The 19180-nt window shown below is 44.2% G+C and overlaps 1 protein-coding gene across 2 annotated transcripts in view; it reads left to right on the top strand.

Moving 5' to 3' along the window:
* Positions 1-12555, top strand: part of LOC149524119 (E3 ubiquitin-protein ligase Topors-like) — a 36448-nt gene extending 23893 nt beyond the window's left edge. Inside the window, exons 1-2 of one of the 2 annotated variants that reach the window (XM_089779171.1) lie at positions 8314-8564; positions 11821-12555. In XM_089779171.1, the coding sequence (XP_089635297.1) occupies positions 11824-12555 (732 nt within the window). In that variant the 5' untranslated portion in view covers positions 8314-8564; positions 11821-11823. Of the gene's footprint in view, positions 1-8313; positions 8565-11820 lie in introns of those variants that run through there. The other variant, XM_089779170.1, reaches the window with a different exon arrangement.
* Positions 12556-19180: the final 6625 nt, after the last annotated feature.

Raw genomic sequence — 19180 nt, 5'->3', positions numbered from 1 at the left:
CAAACATTCTGCAGGAAAGGACATTTTTGTCAATGACTCAATTTCCCCGCCCCATTTTAGGTCTAAGAGCTTCAAACATACTTCCCTTAAGACCTGCCTCCATGAGCACTTTGAGCAAAAAAATACCAGTGTTGACTTTTTTGAGGCTTTATTTTCGACTGCCATGTCTAGACTGCCGTTTTTCTGAAAAAACTCTGTTTCGAAAAAAGCGGTGGCCATGTTTATGCTAATGAGGGACAGGATATTTAAAGGCATGTAAACCTACGTCTACACTGCGAGTTTTTGCTGCAGAAAATATGCTAATGAGGGACTTATTAGCATGAGTCAGTCTCATTAGCATATTTTCTACTGCAAAAACTCACAGTGCAGACAAAGCCTAAGTGCTACTCCACTCAGCATTTTGGAGGCAAGGTTGGTTTTTGTTTTGGTTGATTGGCTTCTGAAGGGCAGAGAGTTGTTGTTTTTTCTTGCAAGTACAGTTGCCATATTTCTATGTCATGTCTTTGGAAATTAACTGCTTTTGACTCTGCTGAAGTTACTAGCCAGCAGACTGCTACCATTGTCTCTACTTTGAGACAATGTTGTACAGAGCATACAAAAACATTAAGGCTTATTTTTGTCCGTAATCCCTGTTTTACACACACACAAGTTCTCTGAACGGTTATGACAAGATAGAAAGGTCAATTTCCCCCTGTGTATGATCATTCCTAGGATTCATCATGTGGGTCAGGTTTTTCTTCCAGAGAAAAATCATAATTAATCAATAGAAAAACATTTTCCATAAATGTGACTATTTTACTAAAATTACACTTGACCAGATAATGTGGGAAGGAAAAGGCATTTTGATAAGGTTGAAACACTCCATTTTTCCTTTTTGAAGCTTAACAATTTGATTTCCTTTTTAAAATAACTTTTCATTACATATTTTTTAAAATCATATAATATATTTTTTAAAAATATTACAGATTACATAAAATGTGATTGGAACAAACATTTTTATTTTATCGAAGGGAAACTTTTTGATCAACTTGAAACAAATCCACATTTTTTTGGTGTGACAGTTTCAATGTTTTGGTTTTGTTCCTGTTCAGTGGGGGGTTTTTCAACTGGCATATTACCATCCATTAACACCACACATGTACCTTGCCTCCATTTTTGTTACCAATGTGTCCCGTAGGTCTGATTATTCCTCTTATGCTAGTTTCACATTGCCAAGGGATTCCCCAGGACAGGGGGATGCCCAGTGGCATTTTTAAGGCTCTGGGTTCACATTTCTTCTCACTGAAACCTGTTGTCTTGCAGTGTTGAAATCTTCCAGTCTAACTAATCCACCTTAAAGCAAAATGCAGGACTATGTAGCACTTTAAAGACTTTCGTGGCCCACGAAAGCTCATCATCTAATAAACCATCTTGTTAGTCTTTAAAGTGCTACATAGTCCTGCATTTTGCTTCAGCTACACCAGACTAACACGGCTACATTTCTATTACTAATCCACCTTAGTGTGTTCGTGCAGCTCAATTTTGGGGGGGCTACTGCTGGCAATGCTGTAGCCATTAGGAACTTTCCTCCTTTCTCTGATTCCAGTATAAAGCATTCGCAGTATCCCAGTTCTTTTCTTGAGAAGCCTGTGCTTTTCCTGGCTTTTCCACTCTAACCTTCCCTTAATTTGTTAGTCATCAGATTTTCACCTCTCTGCTCATGCTGTCTTGTTGTCTCTGAAAAAGAAGACCTCGGTGTAGTTCAAAAGATACTCTCTGTCTCTGAAGATGGTCCAATAAAAGGCCATCCTCTCGCACTCCTTATCTCTCTAGTCTCCATACTAAGGCTACCGTGAGGATTCTTACCAAGGCTGGCAACGGTTCTGATTCCAAATATTGGGGACTAGGTTGCCTCTTAAAACAAATCGATAAAACAGAGCTAATTAGTAATGCAATTTGCCAGCCCAATTTAAACTTAAAGCACAAATGCACATACACTCATCCTGCCTAATGTGTTAGAACTGTGATCAAGGATGTCCCTAGGCGGATGTGGGGGCTGGGGCAACCCACCATGCGTGGGGCCTGGGACAACCCCTCCCCTGCAACAGGCCTTACCCCTGTCTTGCTTCTGCGACATACAGCACCCACTCCACCCCTTCTCCCAAACGCCACCCCTGCTTCATTCCCACTATGTCTCTTCCCACCTCAGCTTTGCCCCCTGCCCCACACAATACAAGCTGTGGCCTGGCATGTGGTGGTTGCAGGGGTTGCCACCCTCCACCCCCCAGCATTTGCCGCAGCAGTGGGAAAAGGAGTAGCCCGGCATCCTGCTTCACTCTGCTCTGCCCCACCCTGCCGCCCTCTAGAATTGCCAGATGGTTTCAACAAAAGTACCGGACACACTTGACATTCCATCACCATCGACATTCCATCTTAGTTAGAAAATACCCGACATTTTATTTTCTCATTTATGTTTTCTCAATTTGTTTCCCAGACAGAAAGCTAAAAAATACAGGACTGTCTGGTTCAAAACCGGACACCTGTCAACCCTTCCGCCCTCTCCTGGCTAAATGCGCTCAGCTTCTCCGATGCTGTGGAGCAGGCTGCCAGGCCACCGCGGTAAGTGCAAGAGAGGCTGCTGCCACCCCGCACAAGGCCCTCCAGTAAGCCCCTGAATCCCAACTATAGGCCGATTGAGGCAGCCATCTGGGGCCCCCCAAAGCGTGGGACCTGCAGTGACTATCCTGAACCATGCTATGTAGGACCGGCTCTGTCCGTGATGCCACTACACTTCCTTTGCGAGTTTACTGTCTGACTCCTTACCGGGGCGGTCAAACAAGGCTCATCTTCTAAATTTGAGGGATTGGGTTTCCTCTGATTAATGAATGGATAAAGTAGCAGCAATTAGGAATGAAACAGGATGTTCCCAAAATAAAATCCACAAAATGAGGCGAAATTTGGGGCCATGATGCAGTTCAACCCAACAATTCCATTCCAATCCTTGGATGCAGTTATACCAGCATTCCCCGGAGTGTGTAAAATGGAGTCTTAGGCAAGATGCACAGCCAGCACTGCTTTTTGTCACTGCCCTCCTGGTCAAGTCCATCCCTGAGTATCCATCTCCGTGCTTATTTTACTTCCAGGAAGTTCCTAAGCCCACATATGTTGCAATGTTGGGCCTCCATCTTAGAACATAATTGCTACATTACTATAAATCAGCATGTCTGTGTCTCCTGGGGGTTTTTTGCCTCCCAGAGGTAGTGGGAGAAGTTGTGGTGACCAGAAGGATAATTATACCAACCCTCCATGCTGTGGGTGAGTGGGAAGGAGTGCTAAAAGACAGGATGGAGCAGGGAAAACATCATTTTCTCCCCCCCCGGCAGTGGGGAGGGGAATCATCACAAAAGAGCAGAAGAACAACCATAGTGAGTCAGACCAAAAGTCCATCTAGCCCAGTATCTTGTCTGCCAACAGTAGCCAATGCCAGATGCCTCAGATGGAGGGAACATAACAGAAGCCTGGAGCAAGGAAGAAATTGTTGCTTTCCTGGCCCAGGAAATGGGAACCCAAGATGTGGATGCTTGGAAGAACTAGATAATGGTCATCTCCCATCTGAGGAAGCTGGGGTAGAAGATGACCACAGATACCAGAGGGAGCATCTGGGAGGAGCTCTTGTGTATATAAGGGGAAGTAACCACCTTTTCCCTTTACCAGAGAGCTGAGGGAAGACAAGAGGGGGCCTTGCCACCCCCTTGCACCAGCTAGCAGCAGGAAAAGGAGTGGGCAGGCAAAAGGTCACGGGGAGAGCTGTGGGAGCCAGACAAGGGAGTGATCAGTCTCCTGCAGCCTCACCAAATGACTGATTGACGAGACAAGGCAGCAAAAGGGGGGAAATAGTGACAGAAAGCAGGAAACAAACTGCAGTTGCAGAGCCAGGCCTGAGACAGGATCACCGGAGCAGCCAGGAAAAGCACAGGCTTCTCCGGAAATGAACTGGGATATTGCAAATGCTTTATACTGGACTCAGAGAAAGGGGAAATATATCCTAGTGGCTACAGCTTTGCCAGTAGTAGCCCCAGAAAAATTAATCTGCACAAACACACTAAAATGGATTAGTTAGACTGGGAGAGTTCAACATTTTCAGACAACAGGTTTCAGTGAGAAGAAACATGAGCCTAGAGCCTTAAAGATGCCACTGGGCATCCCCCTGTCCTGGGGCATAGTATGTACTTACCTTCACATACTCTCCTTTCCAGAAGATTTACACAATGATATGGTGGGAATAAATGAGTAATCTTAGTCTGGATTATGGTCTCAACATGCTGGTGGTTTTGTGTCTTATTCTGAGGTGTATCGGGGCTGAGGGCATCCTGTCTCGTTTCTTATTATTTCTCTTTAATGAAGCTATTTTAATATAAAACCCAGTTTCCAAAATTTGGAATTAGAGCCCTCCCTCTGCAAAGTAAAGCTTCTGGAAATAAATTAAGCATGAAGGGGAGCTTTCAGGAATTGCATATTTCAGGGCACGGACAGGTGTTGGCGTTGGTTCTGTACCACATGTATAGTTCCCTCAGTTCACCCAGCGAAGGGGTCTCCATGACAACATGATGGGGACTAATGGCTTAATCAAGTTCTAGAACTGAAATTGAATTTCTGGGATGAATTGCCTCTGGGGTTGGAATATCCTGCTTCTTTCCTCATTACTTTAGTTCCCCCCCCCCCAGTTTGTGACTGTGCCCCAACAGTCAGCTGGTGTGGATTTTAGTTTATAAATAGCTCTATTTATAGTTCTAAAATTTGGAACTGGCATTGTGGAGAATAATGACATGATCATGTTTTGTTTGGCTATTGCTATTGTGTAACGTGTCTCTGTCGTGGGCATGCCTTTTCTTATATCTACTTCTACTTATTTTTTTTTCCACAATACTGTTGTGCCTCAAGTTTGAATTGGTTATTTTTTGCAGTGCATTCTAGTCTGTATGGAAACAACTCAACCCCTTTTTCCTTCCTGTCCAGACACACCTAAGACAGGTGGCTGTTCTTAGACTGGGATAGCAGGACTGGTGGGGGTGTCTTTCCCTGTCTAATGTGCCACTCGTGGTCGGCAAGCCAGCAAACAAATAAGAAATCCTTATTTGGGGTTGAATCCCTCAACTATTGGGCTACGTCTACACTGGCATGATTTTTCCGAAAATGCTTTTAACAGAAAACTTTTCCATTAAAAGCATTTTCGGAAAAATCACGTCTAGATTGGCAGGATGCTTTTCCGCAAAAGCACTTTTTGCGGAAAAGCATCCATGGCCAATCTAGACGCGGTTTTCCCAAAAAAAGCCCCAATCGCCATTTTCGCGATCGGGGCTTTTTTGCAGAAAACAGTACTATGCAGTCTACACTGGCCCTTTAGCGCAGAAGTCTTTCGGAAAAAGACTTTTGCCCAAACAGGAGCAGCATAGTACTTCCGAAAAAGCACTGATGATTTTACATGAGATCGTCAGTGCTTTTCCGGAAATTCAAGCAGCCAGTGTAGATAGCTGGCAAGTTTTTCCGCAAAATCAGATGATTTTGCGGAAGAACTTGCCAGTCTAGACACAGCCTTGAAGTCAACATGGAGTTCAGTGGGTTTGGATCAGGCCCTTGCTGCTAAGATACACAAGGAGTGAAATGCTGTCCTTTCCCCCAGAGCAAAAGAAAGCAGACAAAAAAATGTGCCTCTGTGGGGTGTTCCCTCTCAGGGCTATTCCTGGGATGGGGAAGTTCATGCACCATTCTTGCTCAGGGTTGTACTTGAAAGCATCTGTCTAGCCCTTTGCCATTATTCTGAAGTTTGCAGAAAGCCTGTTTGTTAACTGGCCAAACCTGATTGGCGAAACCTTGTATCTGCATGCATTTCTGCTTGGAGGACCTGAGGATAAGGTGTTTTCATTATCTTTTTGTCACTGATTTCATAAGGAAAATGGCAGTTGAGGCCATCACCTGTGGAGCCTCACACTAGTGGACGACTCTCTCAGGGTGGAATATGTTTGAACTTGATGAGCAAAGAGTGGATGTTGGCTGCACATTGCTTACATGCCTCCTGTCCCTGACTTTCCAGTAGCTCAATAAAATTAGACTTCTAAAGTTGTGAGGAACAGGTGTTCTGTCAATGGTGTGCACGAAAGCATGTGTATGCATATTTGCACAAAAGCATGTGTATGTTTGCATGTGTGTTTCTCTGTGCTTATGTCTGGGGCTGGGATTGTGAGCTTACAATTCTAAGTACATTTCAGTATTTACTTGAAAAGTATACCTTTTTCTCAAACTTAAGAGCTGATTCAACTTGGCTTATAATGTGAAGCTCAGCTCCTTCGCACACTCAGGATTGATACTTTTCAAAGTTGTTGGCTGCGTGCCATACATATGCTTCTAGCCCCAGAACCTACTGACGATTCATGGAATGAGTTTTATGTAGTCTTTGTAATAAGCATGTTTTGAAAGCTGGGTCCCATATCCCTGAATGCGTGCAATCATTTCAGCATGGCAGGCTGCGTATACAGGACTATGCTTCTGCGGGACAGTAATTTTTTTCATTTTTTATGCATTAAACAGGAATCCAAAAGGTCTGTTTTGGGGGTAAAGCCTTATTATGTTAAACTAAAGAGCTTGTCTGGAGTAGTGATCACCACAGCATGTAATAACATTCCTGCCCAAAAGGAACCCATTTCGCCATTATCTCTGAGCATTATTATCCTCTTCCGTAACTTTAGGGATCACAGGAAAGTTGCTAGGATAATGACAGGTCAAGTTACAAAGAGGAAATTGGTTTCCCCTTCATATGAGATGCATCAGCTGCATCTGGGCCAAAGGGAGAAAAACCGAAGAAGGTTTGGAAGAATGTCAGAAAATAGAAATAGTTTCTTAAAAAGAAAAAAGAAAGAACAAGAAGAAAGAAATTAAATGATAAGAAAGTCTGGCCAGGTCTACACTAAAGGGGAAGTTTGACTTAAGATATGCAACCCCAGCAATGTTAATTATGTAGCTGGAGCCAATATATTTTAAATCGTAATTTTGCGCCGTTCACACAGCGGAAGGTTGACAGGAGCATTTGCTCCCATCAGCTTCCCTTACTCCTTGTGAGGGGCAGTACCAGCACCGACGAGGGCGCCCTCTCAATTCGAATTAGCGTCTCTTAACTAGACCTGCTAAATGAAAGCCTGGAAGATTGACTTCATAGTGTAGACATGGGCTCCCATATATACAATTTCAAAGTGCATTGGGTTCCTAGCAGTACTGGTAACAGTGCTGACTTCAAAGTTCCTTTGGAACACATCCACAGCTTGGATGGGTCTTTCAATCCTTTGTTCAGAATTTTAAGTCATAGCAGAGTTCCTCCAGAGGCAAGAAGCAGGAATGAAGACAAAATGGAGAAGATGCACCTGCCCTTTATAGTCATTTGCTGTATGGCCTCTACCTCCTTTGTCCCAAACACAAGCTGCCCAGTGATGACTTTGAAGCCTCAGAGTTCTGTCCATAAGCACGGCCCTGCTGAGTCACATGGTGTATCCCTTACCTTATCTCAATGGGTCAGTTGAATAGCTGGTGGTTCTTGGTGGTCCATCAGCCACGCTAGTCAGTGCATTACCAAATTGTCTGTGGGCGTCACCCAGAAGCATGGCACAAGTTTGTAATACAGAAAGTCAGACATACCCAGAACCCCAAATACAAAGGTGATACAAACATATAAACGAGATTATCATATTTGGCAGATTATAACATTTTTGCAGATCTCTTACACGGCATATCTAGCATAACTCATGGTCATTCTATAATAATGATATTCATAATATTCTAAAGTGTCCCCACGCTTTCCATATAGTGTCACAGCATGTATGAAAGCATCTGCAAGTACATGATGGTCTCTCTTATAACCTGAAACTTTCCTTAGTGTCTGAATTATGTTATAACGCTTTATCTCATATTTTACACATGGATTTTTGTATATTAACCACACTGCATTTATGTTGTAATTGTTTCTGAAGTGCTGACACTTCAGAACATGCATTGATGTGTTTTGATGCATGTGCTTGCTGCAAAAGCATGCAATCAGACATGTATCTGACTAGTTCTTGTAACCTATTCCAAAGAGAAACCTCTTTCCTATGTGTAGTTCATAACTGATTCTCACACTGCGATCTGCCATTAGACTCTGTCACGCTGTATACTTCTTCTAAGTGTGATCTGAAAAGGGAAGGAAAAATGTTGTCACCTTAACTTTGATTATTGACCTACTGAAGCTACCTCGGCCTCAGCCGGACATGCCAGTGCCAACTTTGTGAGAAAGTCCCACCCGGCTGGCATGGAATGTTTAGATTCAGTCTCAGCTGTTAGACCCACCAACTGTCATCCATTGGAATCCTGAAACCTGTGTCCATCTCTAGGGAGCAGCTGATTGGCTACTGCCAAAAACAGCTGGACAGATCCATCACATACACTGGGGAGGGCAAAGAGAGAGTAGGCGCAGGAGAAGAAAGGGACTTTCCCTCTCTACATCAGTGCCAAGAAACAACGGCGCTTGAAAAGACAAACACAGAGGCAAAGACAGTCTTGTGGTAATGAAAGGCAAGAAGATGTAGATTAAGAATGAACACAGGCTTGGAAATTGGGAACTCTTTGATCCTAATCATCCCAGCTTTGCCTCTAATTCTCTATGGCCTGGTCTACACTGTATGGGATAAGTTTGAATTGAGATATGCAACTTCAGCAATGTTAATTGCATAGTTTAAGTTCAAGTATCTTAACTTGAATTTTGATGCCGTCCACACTGCAGGAAGTCGAAAGGAGCACACTCTCCCTTCGACTTCCCTTACTCCTCGTAGAAACAGGACTACTGGCATCGATGGGAGCATCCTCTCAGTTCAAATTAGCATGTCTTCTCTAGACCCGCTAATTTGAACCCCAGAAAATTGACTGTGGCTGCTTCGATCTTATCTGTAGTGTAGTCATGGCCTATGTGACTTTGGGCAAATAGGATGTAACATAAGTGTTTGTTTTGTTATTTATTATTCAGAAAGAAAATAAAAAGGGAATCCACAGAGTTTAGAATTGTTTGTAATCTAAACATTTGTAAAAGGTAATTAAGGAGGAAAAAGATATTTTTGTAGCTGGAATGAGATGAAAGATCTTAGAAACTGGGAGTATTAGAGGTCTTTTTAGCAAACTGATGATAAGAATGTGATCAAAGGCAAGACAAAAAAAGAGAAAAAGGGTGGCTAAAAATTGTGCAATTGAAAGGTGGGAGATGTTGGTAATAGTACATTAAAATTATTTTAAAGCAAGTGTAACCCACACACCTAGTGTGGTTACTGAGCAATACAAGTGGCACCTAGATCACAGCAACAGTTAAGCTCAAGAGACTTCTACAGCACAGGCTGGGAGCCAGCTGGCTTTTACCTCAGAGGGTAGACGCTCCTATAGTCAGCTCCAGAGGTCTCAGGTTCAAGTTTGCCTTGTCTGGTGGTGGTTACACAAGCTTGTACTTGTAAGGCAGCTCAGGAAAACAGAATGTAACACTATGAAATGGGGTATTACATTCTGCTAAGAAAATTGTGGAGGCTGGTTAATTTTTTGTTTTCCATCCAGAGTAGCTGAAAGAGCTTGGTTCTTTGCATAAAGATTGAAAAACATACAACTGTTTCTCAAACCAAGTTTTAAACATGCCTTTCTACATTTTTATACAAGTCACAAATGGGATTTCAGATTATATGGGTTTTATTTGTTTCAGTTTGTATAGGGGTTTTATTTGTTCAGTTATTTGTTTTGATGTTTGGATGGCTCAGGAGATTATTAATGAGGTATAGTGCTTGTCATTTCCAGTGACCTGAGGTGAAATTCTGACCCTACTGAAATCAACAAAGGTTTTGTCACTGATTTCAGTGGAGCCAGGATTTCACCTCTGATTTTGAAAGACACAAAGTTCAGTTCTATGAGATTTTGAGTGCTCTCCACTTTAACAGCATGTAGGGTCAAGCCTTCACTATGCTGTGAAACGGAACTCCATAGGAATGTGAGGGTATGTCTACACTACAGCGTTATTTCAAAATATCTAATTTCGAAATAGTTCATTCGAAATAAAATATTTTGAAATAATGCGTCTACACACAAAATGCATTTCGAAATAGCGTTTTGCTATTTTGAAATAGTGCATCCACACTGATTGGACACTGAAGGGCATTTAAGGACAGCTGAAGCCACTTTTGGCAGGGCATCAGGTCAGAAGTTACCTTGTGGCCAGAGCGGTCAGCAGGGCACCCTGGGATGGGCTGGAGGCCCCCTATTTTGAAATAAGCATCTACACAGCACTTATTTTGAAATTGAAATTGGTGCTATTCCTTGTGGAATGAGGTTTACCAATTTAGAAATAAGCCCGGTTTGGCTGTGTAGACGCTGGTAAAGTTATTTCAAAATAACGGCTGTTATTTCAAAATAACTTTGCTGTGTAGAAATACCCTGAATGATGCAATGTATGTTGTGTTTAACTGATTCCATTTCAGATTTGGTCACTTTACAATTAAAGGGTTATATACACACACAAACATACACCCAATCTCTTGGCTCTGTCGACTCAGTGTGAACACAGAATTAAGTTGGTTTCTTTCTTTCTCTCATATCACTTCAGGTAATACACTGCTTTCCACTAACACTGATAAATTGCTTCCCTCTAACACCTATGAAATTCTTTGATAACAATGGGTGAAGGAAAAATTATGAATGGGAATAAGATTTGAGGAAGGAAAAACCACGAGGTAGAACAGAAGAGAAAGAGGAAATATGAGAGAAATGACATGTATTGACTTAAGAGTTGGAAAAAAGCAAATATAATGGAAGTGTAGAAGGGGAAAGAATGAAATTAAACACACAGACATGCAAATTAAAAGAGTGAAAGTACTGTTGCAATAAATGAGATAGAGGTAAAAGAGAAAAAGAAGCACTTAAGACAATGTAATAGAAAAGGAATGACTGGGATATCTCTGAGGGGAAACAAACAGCAAGTTAAAACTTGGAGAGGAAGAAGAGGATAAAAATCAGGAGCTAAGATCATTTTGGACTGGCCATTGACAAGGCTGGTCAGGCACCACACTGATGAAGAGTCTTTCTTCAGGGTCACTCACTGGTGGTGCATCCTTCAACCCCTGGTATTTATGTGGTCTTGGCATTTATCTGGCCCTGGCCATCTGAGTGCCACTCACATGTTTAAAAATATACAATACTTAACAATCTCTCTTTCTTTTTCTTCCCAGACAATAGAGGAAGTAACTGGATTCACTTCAGGGAGATGTTTTGTTTTGATTTGATGACATTGTCTCCTTGACTGAGGCTATGTCTAGACTGCAGGCTTCTTTCAGAAAAAGCTTTTCTGGAAAAGATCTTCTGAAAAAACTTCTTTTGAAAGAAAGCACCCATACAGCAAAAGTGCATTGAAAAAGCGATCTTCTTTTTCGAAAGATAAAGATGGATGGAGTGGCCACCTCCTGTGCTTTTTCCTGGAGGCCTCTTCTTTTGAAAAAAAAAAAAAAAAACTGCTTCCCTGTCCACACACACCTTTTTCCAAAAGAGCTCTTTCGGAAAAAGGCTTCTCCCTTGTAGAAAGAGGTTTACCGCTGTTGGAAAAACCCCTGCGTTCTTTCGACTTTCTGTTGAAAACACCATTGCAGTGTGGACATAAGTGTAGTTTTTCTGAGAAACTCTGCAGGGTAGACATACCCTGAGAGGCCTCATGGCTGAAGAACAATGTAATTTTACATATTTCTGCCCCAGCTTTATTGCATCTTGCCAAGTATCAGTCTCTCTCTCCCTTCTCTTTTATAGATCATGGCATCACCAGAGGTGGAGTTCACAGTGGATACAAGTTATTTGCCCAAAGCTGGTGTGGGTGATTTGCACCAGACAGTGCCAGCAGAGTCAACTCTGGACATTAAATGCTCTGTATGCTTGGAAAGATTTGACCGTATGTTTCACTTAAATCCCTGCTTGTGTAAGTCCTGCTTTTCTTCTGTCCATGAGAGGCCAGAAGCCAAAGCAGCATGCAAGCAGCCTGGCCAGTCTGCATTTCATAGTGCAGAGGCTGAAGAAGATTCTAAGGAGTATGTCTCTTTGCCTCCTGAAAATTGTGCTTTTTCTAAACCTGATCTGTGGGGACTTGCCTCTCCCATCACAAGAGAACCTGATAAAGAAGCTTCTCTTTGCAGGAGTTCCACATCGCAACAGACTGGTGGTGTAACATCAAATGAACCATGTTCAGATCAACCAACACATAGAGGAGATCACGAAATTCATGAAGTGATTGGGTTGTTTGCAATAAGGAGACTGATTAGTTCAGATAGAACATGCCTGGGACCACATCGGGAAGAGTCTGCATTTCATTTCATCCCAGTTTTGCAGCATCGTGGAGTACAGGCTCAAGAGGCTCATCCTCACAGAGACTTTTCGGCCATGTCACAGGTGCCAAGCCTAATGAACATGTTGGTGGTGCTTGTTTCTTCTGGTGTTGTCCTGTTTGTCTGTGTTTATTTGTATTTAAGAGTTATCCTGTTGCATAAATGAAGCCCAGCTGGGTTTCTTGGTAGTCTGGGAGTTCAAGTATGTGCTTGACAGGAGGGAAAAGCAAAGTTCAAGTCCTTTGAGGAACAAAAGCATGATGAACCCAGCAAACTCAGAAGTGTCCCAAAGTCTGAAACTTTTATGCAGCCAAAAGCTTCTTCTTCCCAGAAGGGAACAAGGAGATGGAGACCAATTTGCTCAAACAGTAAAAACAATCTAGCTGGCACCAATCAGCTCCTGTATATCTTCCCTTATTAACCCCTCCCCCCCCAAGACTTTTCCTCACAAATGGTCCAAAATATTATATCTTTCATTGGGACCATTACCGTGTTTGGGGCTAGCCCCTTTTTTAAAATAAAGGTTAAGCTGTTTCTACAGAAAGTTAGAATTAAACTGACATTTGCCAAATCTTGCTACACCTGAGATATTAGGTATCACACTGTTCTAACTATTCACTTGTAATAAACAGTAAACAAAAAGCCATGATCAAATGCAGAAATAATTTAATATATTTGACTGTCTCTGAGGAACAGAAAAGGTTTAGGGTTCCTACATCATTTAAGGTAAATTTTCAAAAGCACCCACGGCTCCCTAAAAGAAAAAAAACCACCCTATCAATGGGACTTAGCTTCCTAAATCATTAATGGGATTGAATTGTCTATCAGCACTATCCCTCACTTTTCTTGAAGATGGGCTAAGCAGAGTAGATTGAAAATTTGCTTAGGATAATGTGCTGTTTGGGACTGGATAAAAGTTTTTTCACAACTTCTTTGAAAGACTGAGAGAGATTTTTTTTCAGTTGTTTCTTCATTGAAGACCTCAAAACCTTGTTAGCCTTGAAAAACATTGTCTTAGACACTCACCCCCCATCCTGCCCCATCTAAAATACAAGCCATGGAAAGAACAACAGTGCAGAAGCCTGAACATACACACAGGTTCATGTGTACAGTCACATGGTCGTGATGATGGTGCTTCTACAGAGAAAGCAATAGAGTATAGCCTCAGGCAGCCATTGTTATGCCGGGAACAGCAAACAAGTTGGAAAGAATCAGGCATTTTAACCCCCTTTCTGCCAAAAAAAAATAATTCTGCCATTTAGAAGGCGAGAACTATTCCCAAGACTCATATCTGTGGGTCCTTATCATATGTCTGACTTCTCTGATTAGCCCCAAACTTCTGCTCTTGGTGCCTAGTCTGGGTATTTCCACTTGCATTTGCTAATGGGAAGTAAAACAAGTTCTCAAGAAAACCTTTGGTCTAAAAAAGGGAACACACCTGTTGGAGTCGTAAAAGGCTTGTGGGCTGCTCAAGAGCAGCAGCTGACCAGTCTGCAGCTGATCCTCTCCAGCAGGTGTTAGTTGCAAGTGACAGGAATTCCAAGAAGCTATCAGGTAGCTAGGCTCACACATTCGAATAATCAGTCACCCCCTCTCTTTTATGCTTGATCATAGGCTGAGAACTCATTGGATTTTACACTGATGCTCATAGTGTCTGGAACAATCATCACTAGAGCTGCAATGACTCCCTGGCCTAGCTGCAGGTGAGACCTGGTTTTCGGACATGCCTCTTCTGCAAATGCCTTTTTTCTCAGATTCACCACTGCATTGTGTAACATAGCTGAAACTTACGCCAAGAATGCCCTGCCCACCACCAGAGCCAGAATGACTACAAGCTATGAGGGATTTTTTTTTAAAGGAAGTATTTATTAAAACAGCATGAGAGCAATTGAGTAACACCACATCCAACAATCCCCCAAAGTAAACAGTAACATATGTAATCCATTTCTCAAAATTAAGGGGAGAACTTTGCACCTACCCAAAAAGTTGGAGTCTTTACTTGGAAGATGACCCCTTCTGGGGCTTCTACTCCCTCTCCCATTTCTTCACTCCAGAATTAATTGCCTGCTCTTTCCTCTCTGCTGTTTTCCCTGTTTCCCATCTCACATATTTAAAGGTTCTAGATCTCTCTATTTTCTGATTTCTCATCATTTAGCTGTGAGACACCAAAGCCTTTCTCCTCTTCTATTAATACCAGAATATGATACTGTAGGTGTGAGTGGCTTCGCCGTCTCCCACTCTTTTGAAAATCTAGCTCATGAGCTATAAGTTTCTCCTGGCAGGAAAGAGGGTAAAATTACCCTGGGACCAGTGTTATGGCCTATGGAACTAAACTTGGGCTGTCAGGGGACTGTGGAAATGAAGGCAAAGACTCGAGTAAAGGATGAGTGAAAAACATTCAACCTAGTTTTCCATGACCCATAGGGTATGTCTACACTACCCCGCTAGTTCAAACTAGCGGGGTAATGTAGGCAGACCGCACTTGCAAATGAAGCCCGGGATTTGAATTTCCCGGGCTTCATTTGCATAAGCCGGCCGGCGCCATTTTTAAATGCCGGCTTGTTCGAACCCCGTGCCACGTGGCTACACGTGGCACGGGCTAGATAGTTCGAACTAGCAAGCCATTCCGCACTATCTAGCCCGTGCCGCATGTAGCCGCGCGGCATGGGGTTCGAACAAGCCGGCATTTAAAAATGGCGCCGGCCGGCTTAATCAAATGAAGCCCGGGAAATTCAAATCCCGGGCTTCATTTGCAAGTGCAGTATGCCTACATTACCACCCTAGTTCGAACTAGGGTGGTAGTGTAGACATACCCATATAGAGAAGTTAGTTCCTCTTCTGAACAAGGAATAGCTGTTTTATCTGTGAATCCTGGAGAGATCACGGAAGCTAATTTTGGCTGAATGGAGTGCACGGTATTCTAGCTTCTTTAAAATATATTGGTGCTCTAGAGAAGATATGAAGAAGATAATAGAGTCAAGATGTTGGCAAAGTGCTATTTTCCTATGTTGGTAAACGAACTTTGTAACAATTCATTGAACGTATTTAGTCTCTTTTCTGTTTATTTATGAACTATAGGAAAACAATAATAATTTTCCTAATTCTGTTAATAATAATTTTCCTAATTCTGTTATTAACTTTCTGGCAAAGCCATTTGTTTAAATAAATTGTGCCCTATGAATTATATGAGAAATGAGTGCTGTGACCTACGATTATTCAATGTGTGTGATAAGTCACCAAATGACCAGTTGTTGTGTCTAATTCCAGATTGGTTGACAAGGCTTTGCCTTTCAGTGAAGAGAAAAGCAAATAGTAAATACTCTTGCTTGCTCACAAATGTAGGTTTTTGTTCTCATGGACAGAAAGTAGATATTTCTGTTTGTAGAAAAATAAATGTAAATATGTCCTCCAATGACTGAACCAAATTAGGTGAATTTCACAAACTTGCTGTCAAACTTTTTTTCCATTTTAGAGATGGAGGTTCTAGTGACTAGGGTGTTAGCTCTGGCTGGGCAGATCCGGGTTTAATTCTCTGCTGCATGACCGGCCTGCTGTGTGACCTGGAGCAAGTCATGTAGGGTATGTCTAGACTACAGAGTTTTGTTGGAAAAATGGCTGTTTTTCCGGGAAAAAAAATTGTGGAACATCCACACTGCAAAGAACAGAGGGTTTTTCCGACATTGGTAAGCCTCATTCTATGAGGAAGAAGTCTTTTTGTGAAAGAGCTCTTTCAGAAAAAGGTGTGTGGGGACAGGGAGGAGGGGTTTTTTCAAAAGAGGCCTCCAGGAAATAGCCCAGGTGCCCCGGTAGCCACTCCATACAAAGTAATCACAACTTTATAGTTCCTATCTCCTGGCCCCTCTTAAAGCTGCAGGCACCCTGGACAAGTCTTGTGGCAGGAAGCCGACTTCAGAGCAGCAGCTCACCTCACTGGTCTCCCTGGCACAGGCCTTGCCAGCCATGTCCAAGCCTCAAGCCCCCAGCGACCCCCTTGGCCCTTGCAGGGAGCAGCCCCAAGGGTCCCAGGACACACCCAGGAGGAGCAAGATGTGGGCACCCTGCTGGTCCAGACTGGAGATCCTGTTCCTCCTCGAACTGTGGGATGAGGAGGCGACCTTGCAGGATCTCCAGTCCAAGTGCCGTAATGCAGACATTTATGGCTGGATGGCCGACTCCCTGGCAGAGTGCAGACACCCACCCCGGATCTTGGAACACGTCTGGAGTAAAGTTAAGGAGCTCCACCAGGGATATGACTGGGCCACAGAGCGCAGCTCAAGTTCAGGGGCAGGACCCCACATCTGCCCCTGTTACCAGGAGCTGTACCAGATCCTGGGGGGAGGAGGGGGAGAATGTCTTCCCCACCTGTCCTGGTGGACTCCAGCCTGGAGACCCCCATCATTGCCCAGCGGGAGGTCTCCGCAGAGGAGGAGCTGGAGGGCCACGGCCAGCTGGAGTCGGAGGAGGAGGAGAGAGGTACCGTGACCCTTTCCCTGGAGTTGGTGCCAGTGACCCAGGACATCTCAGGCACCTGGGAGGGATCTTCAGGTGAGTGCTCTCCCCACAGTTAGGGAACCCCAGGGCAACAAATCCTGTGAAAACTGAGTGTAGGTCTCCCAGGCGGATGACCTTGCACAGCAGGATGGAGTTGATGGCCCTCACAACTTGCAGAAGGAAACAAACACACAATAGAGAGTGGCTGCGTCTAGACTGGCAAGCTTTTCCACAAAAGCAGCTGCTTTTGCGGAAAAACTTGCCAGCTATCTACACTGGCCGCTTGAATTTGCGCAAGAACACTGACGATCTCATGTAAGATTGTCAGTGTTCTTGCGCAAATACTGTGCTGTGCTCGTTCGGGAAAAATCCCTCTTGCACAAATGTATTTGCGCAGGAGGGCCAGTGTAGACAGCTAAAAAGTGTTTTGTGCGAAAAAGCCCCAGTGACAAAAATGGCGATCGGGGCTTCCTTGCGCGTCTAGATTGGCATGGATGCTTTTCGGCAAAAAGTGCTTTTGCACAAAAGCTTCCTGCCAATCTAGACGCTCTTTTCCGCAAATGCTTTTAAAGGAAAAACTTTTCCGTTAAAAGCATTTGTGGAAAATCATGCCAGTCTAGACGTAGCCAGTATGTCTACAAAGTTGTTTCGAAATAACTTTACCAGCGTCTACACAGCCAAACCGTTATTTTGAAATTAAATCGAAATAGCGGAGGGCTTATTTTGAAATTGGAAAACCTCATTCTATGAGGAATAGCACCAATTTCAAAATTGCTATTTCAAAATAAGCGCTGTGTAGACACTTAATTCGAAATAGGGGGCCTCCAGCCCTTCCCAGGGTGCCCTGGTGGCCACTATGGGCACAACCAAGAAAACTCCTCTCTCTCCCCTCCTCCCCGGAGCCCTTAAAGGGGTAGACTTTGGCTACAGTGCCTTTGCCAGCCCCAAGCCTGCCAGCCCAGAGTCAGCAGTCACTGCCCCTGACCCAGTGGCCTCAGCATGAGCCAGGCAGCCAGTGCCAGCCAGCCCTCCACCACTCCCCAGGACCAGTCTGTCAGCTCCCAGGAGCTTGCCAGGGACCAGAAAAGGCAGGTGCCTGCCTGGTCCAGTGCAGAGATCAGGGACCTAATTCAGGTTTGGGGGGATGCCTCCAACGTCCATAATCTCCACACTAAATGGAGGAACGCAACCGTCTACAGGCAGATGGGTACCAGCCTGGCCACCAAAGGCCACATGCAAACCAAGGGTGAAGGTTTGCATGAAAATAAAGGAGCTGTGGCAGGCCTATGCCGGGGCCACAGGGGGCAGCTCCCTACCAGGGGTAGACCCAGACCTCTGGTCCTATTTTGATGCTGCAGACTGCATCCTGGGGGGCAGGATGGTCTGTGCCCCAAAGGTGGTCATCGATCCTGGGGCAGAGTTTGCTGCCTCCTGCTGTTCCAGCCCCTGCTACCTCCCCAGCTACTACTTCTCCTCCCACTCCTTCTCCCCCTCCCGCTTCTTCCTCCCCATCCTCCCCACACAACCAGGGATGCTGAGGCTCCTGCACCCGTGGTGCTGGGAGACAGTTGGGCAGGTGAGACCCTGAGCTTCTCCTCCCCCTTCCTCCCCTTGCCTCCCACTACCAGCTCCCTCCTCCCAGGTTTCCACCTCCCCTCTCCCACTTTCTTTCCCCAGTCTCACCTCAGTTTCATTCCCCTCCACCCCAGTTTTGTTCAATAAAGAGGCTTTGTTGCAATAAACATGTGTCTTATTGTACATCAGGAAGGGGGGTTAGGGAGGGGTAAGTGGAAGGATGTGAGGGAGGAATGCGGCAGAAGGTCCCAGTGGGGCACACTAGGGAGACTGCTACTGCCCACAGAATGTGCTGCCAGGCTTGCACCAGGAGAAGCACCAGAGTGCCCGGGGCAGCTCCGGCGCCATGCTGCAGAGAGCTGTGGTGTCCTGAGTGAGGGCAGTCAGAGCACTTAGAGAAAAAAATGCTTTGCTGTCCCTCAGCGAGGTAGGCAAACAAGCAGGGAAACCTGAAAACGGTCTGTCCGGTGGGGTCCCTTTAAGCACAGATCTCAGCCTCAGGCAGCAGCCACACAAGTTAACTCCTGACCTGATGCCCTTCCACAACCGGTTCCGGCTGGCCATAAATGAGATTCAGCGTCCTATCAGTGTGGACACACTATTTTGAAATAGCAAAATGCTATTTCAAAATGCATTTTGTGTCTAGACGCGTTATTTTGAAATAAGATATTTCGAAATAACGCTGTAGTGTAGACGTACCTACAGAGAATGAGAGAGCGTGCCTG

Source organism: Pelodiscus sinensis, chromosome 6 (assembly GCF_052426305.1).
Source record: "Pelodiscus sinensis isolate ZL-2025 chromosome 6, ASM5242630v1, whole genome shotgun sequence".
NCBI lineage: Eukaryota > Metazoa > Chordata > Testudines > Trionychidae > Pelodiscus > Pelodiscus sinensis.
The sequence above is the reverse complement of the archived record's forward strand: the minus strand, read 5'-3'. Positions and strand labels throughout refer to the sequence as shown.